Genomic DNA, 9506 nt, shown 5'->3' with positions numbered 1-9506 from the left:
ACTTGCCCTACAATTTATGGTGATCCTTATTTTTAACCTGTTTATATGCACTGGCATATGTATGCATCAGTGCTTTGACACTGTTATTGAGGCTTTAATTAAAAATTTCCACTGCTACTTGAGGGGAAAAATGTTCAGGCAGGCAGAAGGGAGTTCATGTATATCCATCACCCTAAGGGGGTCTGCTGACATGGTGTTGAAGTACATGTTCCTCAGTTAGACATATCCTTTCTTGGCGACGTTACAGTGACTCAATGTTATTTTAAGAAACACAGAATCATTTTAAGTGAAAATTTTATTTACTGGCTTGTACAAAGAAATCTGATATAGAAGATAGTTTACTCATCCCTGCTAGAAAACACAAACTTCTTTCCTTTTAGAGGAACATGCACACACTTGGCTACATGGCATGCTTCTAGCAAAACTTCTTTTCAAAATACCCAAAGATCTTAGATAATGTTTATTGCAGATTCTCTTTTTTAGCTACAGCATTATTTGTGAAGGGATTAGCAAAAAAGTACATAAGCTGTACACAATTACATTTGTTTAGTCTGTAAATCTTCTCAGTAGTTTGAGAAAGCAGTTAAACTGTTTTGTTAAAGAAAAATAATTACCTCTGGGGTCTCATCTGGAGGTTTTAACTAAAATATTTTCAAGGAGCACAAAATTAAATTGTAAGTATGAGTTCTGCTGTAGATATGATGCTACTTTGCTTTAGAAAGCAGAACAATCTAAACATCTTGGCTCACTGGTGCATGAGAAGTGTTAGCCACTGGAAAAAATACTGGTTTCTGGTAGATAAACCCCAGTTATTTAATAAGTAATTTATCATGTTGCCATTGTCAATAAAACTGAAGAACAATTGTGAAGCTTACACATGCCTCTGTTCTTTCCTATTGGTTATTATGCTAATGAATATTTCTTCTGAATTTCTCATTCTTTTTCTCTCACACTGTGATCATTTTAAAAATGTATGCCTTAGAAGGCATGACATATGGGAAAGATTTCTAAGTATGAAGTTCCAGGTATTGCAAAAAAAATGAATATGAGGAAGCATTAAAGAAATTAGGGTATACAATGAACATCAAAAATGAATAATCAGCTGAATTTTCCACCTTCTGGTATGATTTTACAGTGCTCCTGCCTGTCACTTCATGTTCTGATCTTGCAGCAGCAGTGGACTAAATTCATATAGGGATTTACAAACTTACATTCAACATAGAGGTACCACTAGTATTCACGAAGTCCTCTCCTAATCTGGTGAGTTTCTAAATTTTTGGCAGTGGGTATCATCAGGTTTCGCAGTCACAGGACTTAACAGCACCACGTAGTTTAGATCTAATTTCTGCTTCTGGTGCCTGTGAGGCCAAATTTAGAGCTTGTGCTCAGAACACAAAAAAACCCCACCCAGTAGAGACATTTTCATGGACTTCCTATGCAAAAAAGAGAAGTACCTCCAGGTGCAGAAGTAGTTCTGCATAAAAAGCTTCTTTTTAAGCTATTAAATTTGTATTTATCCATCAGACTCCTTCTCCCTGGTTTCTGAGTCTACTATAACTATTATTCTAAAATTTATCCCCATAGTAAAATATAATCTATTATAAACTCTAATGACCACAATATGTTGTGATTTTTTTTGCATATTTTCTGTGAAATAATTCAGATGCATAGGATTATTTAAAATTTACTTTGATAAATGACATGTCAGAATTATCTATATTTTGTTACCATAACCCAGGTGAAGCATGAAATATAGTAGAAAGAAAATACATGGAAAAAGCAACTGTGATTGCTGTTTCTCCTGCCTCTGTTTCCACTGGTGTGGCAGATAAACTGTTATTTTTCATATTTATTGCACATATCCTTAAGGAATTAATGGCTTCAAATCTTTCAGGATTGCTAGAAAATTAACAGTAGGCTTAAAATGCTATTGGTTAACACTAGATACAAAAAAAATATTGAAGCTGCTGTGTATGTGAATTTCTTTTTAACCTTTTGTCTGAGAAAAACAGTAACATTTCTGGAAAAGCATGGGTGTGAAAACAATTGAATGATGTCAGCTGTATTATATATGGTTATGACACTTTTTTATTTGTGGTACGAACATTGCCTTGGGACTGATAGTCAACAGTATTTATTCTCTTCATCAGAACTTGTGTCATAGATGTGTTCAGACATACCAAAAGAAGTGCAATGGTAATAAATCTGCATATCTGTGCAAGACTGTTAGGCTGAGATGAATGGATGTAAGCTGTTTTGATCTGTGATCAAATACAGAGAGAGTGGAGGAAAATGGAAAGAGTAATTCTGGGGTTGGTTTAAAACAAGTTTTATTTGTAGGATTTACATTTTTTAAAGGTGTTTATTTAAATCAATTTCAGAGGAAAAACTGGCAATTCAAAATAGCTGTAACACTTAATGCAGTTAAGCCTTAAACTAACACCAATCACTTAATATATCACTAATTTTTAAAAAGCACCCAAATGAGATCCCCCTCAGTAGTCTCATTCACAAATTCAAACAAGCACATGGATAATATGAGACCCCCAAGCTGCGTTTTTTTGTTTTACCATGTTTAGAAATAGCAGTAGTCACAGTATAACAGCAGGTGTTTGAAAAAAATATGATGTGGTAGCAAAATGCAGATAACATGGGTGAGCAAACTAGGTTGTATAGTCTCTGTTCTTCAGCATCTGCACCAAATGTGCCCTACATTTGCTAAGGCATCCTACAAAAACAAGTTAATGGGTATTTCAATAATAAGTAAATACAGGCAACTTGTTTCTTTTTTGAAAATTAAGAAGTATTGTTTGTACTTATGGCTTTAACATTAATGTAATCTTTAAACTAAGACTTCAGGTATTTCCTGTACACTCTAACTTTTTCCTCTTACTGTCTTTCTCTTACAGGGTTTTTTTGTAGCAGTTTTATATTGCTTTGCTAATGGAGAGGTAAGAGACAATGCTATGAGAAAAGTTTTTAGTTGATTAGTAAAGTATATTGATGACACCAAGAAGGTTGAACACACTGACTAGCTCTTGAATAAGAAGAGCATGCATGCATTTTTTTGTAATAGTTTTGTACAAAGAGAACAGCAAGACCTCTCATAGCTTTGGGATTCAAAAGCAAAGTATTTCCACTGAAGCCTGAGTTGCTATAGCACTGTGGAGTTATGGATACCCTGGGGTGTCTGAAATACCAGTAGAGGCTTATGGTCAGCCACCTAAGCCCCACTCCTTTAATCAGCTGGAATCTCAGACTTCATGTTTGGCCAGGTTAAACCCTCTCTTAGTTTACCCCTAAAGTCCATGTGAAGCAACCAAATTTGGAATGCTTTAATATCTTAGAGAGCAATATGTTGAAAAAATAATTTCATGCATGCACCGTTCAGGACATCCCTAAACTTGATGTGAGGGGGTCCCTTGTGTGGAAATTGTCTCCTGCTATGCCTCAAGAGACAGCTGAGGGTTTAATTTGCTCCATGTTAGGATTTAGGCAGATCAGTGATGGCTCTTATGCAAGGAGATGACAGCAGAGAAAGCTGTATGTAGAGTGAAGACTGAATTCAGACCAGGTTGCTCGGGGTTTTGTCCAGCTGAGCTTCGAAAACTCCCCAAGGACAGGGGTTCCACCACCTCTCTGGTCCTCTGTTCCAGTGCTCAACTGTACTCAGAAGGAAACATCTTTTTCATATGTTCTGTTAGAACTTCCCCAAATTATTTCTGTTTATGATCACTGTCTCTTGTGCCCCTAACAAACACCTCTGTAGAGTGCCTGGCTCCATCTCCTCCATGATCATCTCATAGGCAGTATTGAGGTCTTCAGCATGAATGAGCCCCATTCACTCAGCCTCTCCTTATAGGGCAAGTGCTCAAGCCCTGATCTCTGTTGATAAATTCAGGTTTATCAACACAGTTCTTGTAATGGAGGCCCGAAATTAGATGGTAATCTAACAGTTACTGAGTAAAGGGGAACAATCACTTCTTTTGATCTACTGGCTCTGCTCCTGCCTGTACAACACAGTGCCTTCATCACCATCACAGTTGCATGCTGCCTTTGGCTTATCACACTGACTTGCTACAAGCTCATTTCGACAGTCCTTGGGCTTTCCTCCTCCTCACTTCATCAGGCTATAAACATGAAAGTTGCTTGAGCTCTCCCACACACATGCATTAGGATCACAGTGTATCAGAGATTTAGGGGCTAGTAAAAACTTTTCTAAGGTAGAGTGAAGAGTGTGGACTCTTAAGATTGACTTAGCAAACAAGTCTACCCTACGAGGACCTCGCCAGGTGTGAGGTGCACTCCAAAGGGCAGAAAGCTCAGCACTTCCACAGTCCCTCTCATTTTACAACTAGCATTTGGGTGAGTGGACTGCGGGGTGGTAACAAGACATCACAAGTCATCACCATGGACAGACTGATTTCTTCTCTCCCCAGGTGAAAGCAGAGCTCCAGAAGCAGTGGTCCCGCTTCCTGCTGGCAGATCCCTTTGGCTGTAGACTCTGTTTTCTTGGGGAAAACATAAAATACCTCAGGAAATGTTCACAGAAACAAAAAACCCAGCACCTCAGCAGCAAACACCACTTGTGCCTAGAGGCAAGTGAGCCCTGGGGCATGCAGCTCCAGCAGGTGCTAGTGAAGCAGAGGACAGATCTCAGCCCAGAGCCAGGCTATGCTCTCCCATCTCATCCAGGGGCAAGCATGTCAGACAGCAGCGAAGGAGAAGTCACCACTGGAGAGACAACTGAGGAAGTCTTTGAAGAAAGTGAGATTTAGAAAGCTGTCCACTAGGACAGCACCTTCCAACAGCCACAGTGTTTTGAAAGATCTTCTCTGGGATGTGCAATGCAAGGAGGAAATTGTTAATATCCCAATTGTCCCCTTTTTCTTAATCAGAGAAAAACACTGATCTGGATGTTGCTAACCTGTGTGGCTGGGGTAGAAGAGGTTTACTGGATCAAAAAAATGCTTTGAGTTGACCAGTCTGGAAGACAACCGATGTTGAAAGAGATGGACACAGGGAAGCAGGTTGTACTCTGGAACGAGTAGACTCTGGCCACACACATTGTATCCTAGCAGCTTCATCAATGCTTGACTGCCATTCTGATCACATAATAGAGAAGTTCCTTGTTTTTCTCTTTCATAGGTGCGTTTCATAAATAGAGAGATGTGTCTGGAAGATCCTTCTTTCCGCAGACTGAAATCATCCTCAATCTCTAAAAAACAGTTTCAGGTCAAACTAGACACATTTTGTTTAAGCAAAATGAAAGAATTTATATATATATTAAAAAAAAAAGTGCATGGGAAGAAACAAACTTTTGCTTGCATTTTTGAGCAACTTCACTTAAAGTTTAGTGTTGAAAATGTCATTACAAAATGAAAGATCAAAATATTTTCTTTTGAAAGTGCCCAAATGAAATGTTTTGATGTAATTTTTGTTCACTCATTTTTGTTTTCACTATTTTTTTGACACAAGCCACGCATTTTGATGCATCTGCAAGTTTGCCCTACCTGTGGCCCAAATGACAAAATAGATCAGTGGTAAGTGCTGCTCCCACCTTCCTCCCAGGGGACCTGAAATGGGATTGTGACAGCATCAAAAGACTATTCTGAAATCTTTCTTCCAGCATTTAACAATACCCATGAAGAAATTTTAATTGTCACACACAACTTACCCAGAGACCTATGAAATTCGATTAAGTTTGTTAATATTCTATGAGCCTGTTTCCGAACTTGTGAACACAAGCCAATTGGTGTACTGAAAGGAAAATAGAAAAAGGCAACAGAAAGATTAATGGGCAATATTTATCTACAGTATAAACATACCCCAGGCACATGCATGTGTAACTATCAAGCCTGCAGCTACTTACATAGCATTTGTTACAAATTTTCCCTGTTCTTTACTGACAAGCACTCTATTTTAACCTAAATGCCTGCAAATGTAATAAAACATATCCTGGGCAACTGGCTGTAGGTGGCCCTGCTTGAGCAGGGGTTTGGATCAGGTGGCCTCCAGAGGTCCCTTCCAACCTCAACCAGTCTGTGATTCTGTGAAAACACTGTATGTCAAATAAATAATTTTCAAGTCTGCTCAGGGGCTATATTCACACATCTCTGCACCAGGTGCCAGCACTACCACTGCCCTTCTGGCTTTCTGTGCTTCTACACCTCCCCATGGGGTGGCTTTGTCCTTAGACCCCTGCTGCCAGCTTTACAACTGCAAATGGCACTTTTTTTTGAGCTAGATTGCCTGTATCTTCAAAGTGTTCTTTGAGAAGACTAAGTTTATGCAGCTTATATAATTTACCAATGCTTTTAAAAATTATTTATCAGTCTACAAATATTTAGACATGTAAACTTTACCAGTTATACTGTTTTCTCACAAAGAACAGATAAATTTATTGACTAGCACTAGGTCAAGAACACACTTGAGGTCTCACGTTTCTAGTACTTTTCAAAAAGTATTTCTTTTACAGTTTGTCAGTGTTTAGAACTTAACCTATTTAATCAATACAAGGTTGTATACTTCAGTAAAATATTAATAAAATGTAAATATTTGATCCATTTAAAAATATGTCTGCGGTTTTAAAAGGCATTTTACCAGAATATGTATTCTGTTCACATACCATTTTACTGCAGTGGATTTCTCCACCACCAATTACAAGCACCAGACACTACATATCTGTTAACCATGTCTTCTCCAATTTAAAAAAGACTGATTTCTTCTAGAGCTGTTGTTTAAGATACTAAAAAGCTTGAAGTGGTTTAGAATGCATTTTACTTGGCTGCAAAAAATGTGAAAATCATAAGGTTTTACTGTATCTCAGCAAATAGTTTGCTTTTTAATTGCATTTTAAAGTATTTCAAATGGTCAAGAAAGCAGTTTTCTGTGCTCTCAACAGCAGTCCCTGCCAGGTGCATTTTCCTCTCTGTTACGTGTATGGCCTTTTACCCTCTTTCAGTTTATAAAAAATCAACTTTTTTTTTATAGAAGTAGACCTTGGAGGCCTGATAAAAACAGTCTTCACATGTTTTTTTTTTTCAGAAAGTATGTTTCTAAGTAGATAAAACAGCGAGTTTCATCATAAAAATATAGTGTTATTTATTATATCACTAAAGTACAGAAGGTGTTAAATCTGGATAGCCTCACACACGATGTATCTTTACAGAAATATTACAAGCTCCTCAGTTCTAAATAAAATATTAAGCAGTCTACAAGGCAGCAGCAGACTCAACAATTCAAACATGATAGTAGAGTCAGCGAAACAGCTGTCTCTCCTCCTAGGAAGGTGAAGGTCTGCAGTTAGGTATCCTCCCACAATTTTCCTTCCACCCTTTGTGGAGCCCCAGGGCCACAGCAGGGACACTGCAGCCAGGGGAGCTGATAAGAAAAGCTGGAGCAGGTCCCTGGGATGGGAGACAGAAGCCAGACCACTTGCCAGGGTTCCTACAAGTGCAGAGACCAGAGAGTCACAAAGAGTTGGGAGAAACGACAAGAAATATGATCTTGCTCTGACAAAACAAGTGGTGGAGGAGACAGACCGACCCAAACTGATATTTTGTGAAAATTACTTATCCAATTTGCACATAGATTAATTATCAGGCAACAAAAACTTTCATGTTAGCCCAGGGTTTTATGCTTGTGTAGACCTAGTAACAGGAATTTTCTCTTTATCAATCAATTGCTCACCTTTACTGCATTCACCTTATGAGAAAGACTGGTGAGAGCTAAAGGCTTCTTCCCTCTCAACAAGAGAGCCCACTCTCCCATGGTCCTGGCGAGTTTGGTCTCTGCTGAGTCAGTTGATTAAGAAAAACAAGGTGGGATATTCATGCTCAGGACATCAGAGACAACCCACACTAAAATCTGACTCCCACAGCTTTGAAGTTGTCTTTGTCAAGGATTTTGCTTTCCATCAAAACTTATATGACAAAAAATTGAATTTCAAGCCCAAAATAGTTTGTGGCGTTCAACAGAGCTTTCCCATTAGATGTAGTGTGATAACTGATCTGATCTGTACGAATAAGGTTTACACAATCTTAATAATCCGCTGTGAGACGTGCTATAAATTTTTATATTTTACTGCACATAAAGCACAATCTTCCAGACACAAGGGCTCCTTCTATGGCCAGAGATGTCAACTATATGCCAATTATTAATGTGTACTTACATTCTTTGTTTAAATATATTGCTTATACATACCAGGGTCTGTGCCTTATAGGCTTAAACAGTAAAGCACAAACACTCCAATCTGGAGAGCTCTCTGTCAGTTATGCCTTGGAATCAATAATACTGATTTGTATGCTTTAAAATATGGAATAAATCTGGTAGATAAAGAAAGATGTGCCAGTTCTGTCATGTTTGATATTCTCATTTCCCAATGCACCAAATAGAAGTGAAGCAAGGCAAAGATTCACACATGTGCCATCTCGTTGAATCCTACAAAAAAAGACAAGTTTGGGAAGGTTGCATGTCTGGGAGACACTCCAGCACTAATGTTCTGTTTTGTTCCAGTGCAAATATGAAGTGATATAACAACCACTTCTTTTTAAAAAAGAGAGAAGACAACTTTAATAAAATAGATAAACAAAATATCCTATGACAACTTGTTCTTAAACTACAGTTGTCTTCTCTCTAGGATGTAGAAGTTGGGCTAGTGTGGCGGACAGATGAGCGGGTATTTGCCTTAAACATTTTTGGTGCATAAGATGTGCTGGCCCTGCAAAGAACTGGACAACAGCTAATTGCACATGGGCAGGGTGCTAGTTCACCAACCTTGGGTGAGGGTCTCATCGATCCCTGAAACTGTCTCCCTGTGATCACCCAGATGCACAGAACCTGTGTTGAACCAGACCACACCCAACCTTATGTTGCATCATGCCCACTATGCATATGCATGAAGTTTCCTGGAACCAGGCAGAGATTTTGGGACTTGAACTGTATAAAAAGGGTAACACCAGAAGCTGGGGAGGGACATCCACCATGGAAACATCAGAAGAAAGAGGACCAACAGGATACCGCTGGATCCATGTCTGGGATTCACAGGGAGTGTTGCGAGCGACCTTGAACAACATAGCCTTGAAGGAAATAGTCAGAGAAAGCAAGTAATGAAGCAAACAGAAAGGGAACTGAAGATAAAAATGTTTTGAAGCACAGCTGTGAGACGCATCACTAGAAGATGCGTGTCTTGATTAACAGCACCAATTAAAAGCTTAGCCGCGGCGTGTGAACAGCAGGGGTTAACCAATCCATGAACAAACTAGAGTGCATGGACAGCTAGTGAATCTATATAAGCACAAATGTGTAAACAATAAAGGTCTTTGGTTTTACCTGCGCCAGAGTCCGTGAATCAATCCCTACATCTGTGGGTGGTGAAATCTTCTTTACCTGTCTCTCTTTTCCTCCCTCACTCTCTCTTTCTCTCTCCTTCTTTCTTTCTTTTTATGACTAGTTCTAAGTAAAATATGTGGCACGGGACTTGTTCATCTAGTTATATCATCCAG

The 9506-nt window shown here is 38.8% G+C and overlaps 1 protein-coding gene across 1 annotated transcript in view; it reads left to right on the top strand.

Annotated features, from left to right (window-relative positions):
- The window catches only part of GLP2R (glucagon-like peptide 2 receptor), a 27456-nt gene extending 22678 nt beyond the window's left edge, over positions 1-4778 (top strand). Inside the window, exons 11-12 of the mRNA XM_009701976.1 lie at positions 2910-2951; positions 4440-4778. Coding sequence (XP_009700278.1) covers positions 2910-2951; positions 4440-4778 — 381 coding nt within the window. The remainder of the gene's footprint in view (positions 1-2909; positions 2952-4439) is intronic.
- Positions 4779-9506: the final 4728 nt, after the last annotated feature.

The sequence above is a fragment of the Cariama cristata genome, unplaced genomic scaffold, assembly GCF_000690535.1.
Source record: "Cariama cristata isolate BGI_N322 unplaced genomic scaffold, ASM69053v1 scaffold8676, whole genome shotgun sequence".
Taxonomy (NCBI): domain Eukaryota; kingdom Metazoa; phylum Chordata; class Aves; order Cariamiformes; family Cariamidae; genus Cariama; species Cariama cristata.
Note: the sequence above shows the minus strand (reverse complement) of the source record. Positions and strands in the feature narration are given on the sequence as shown.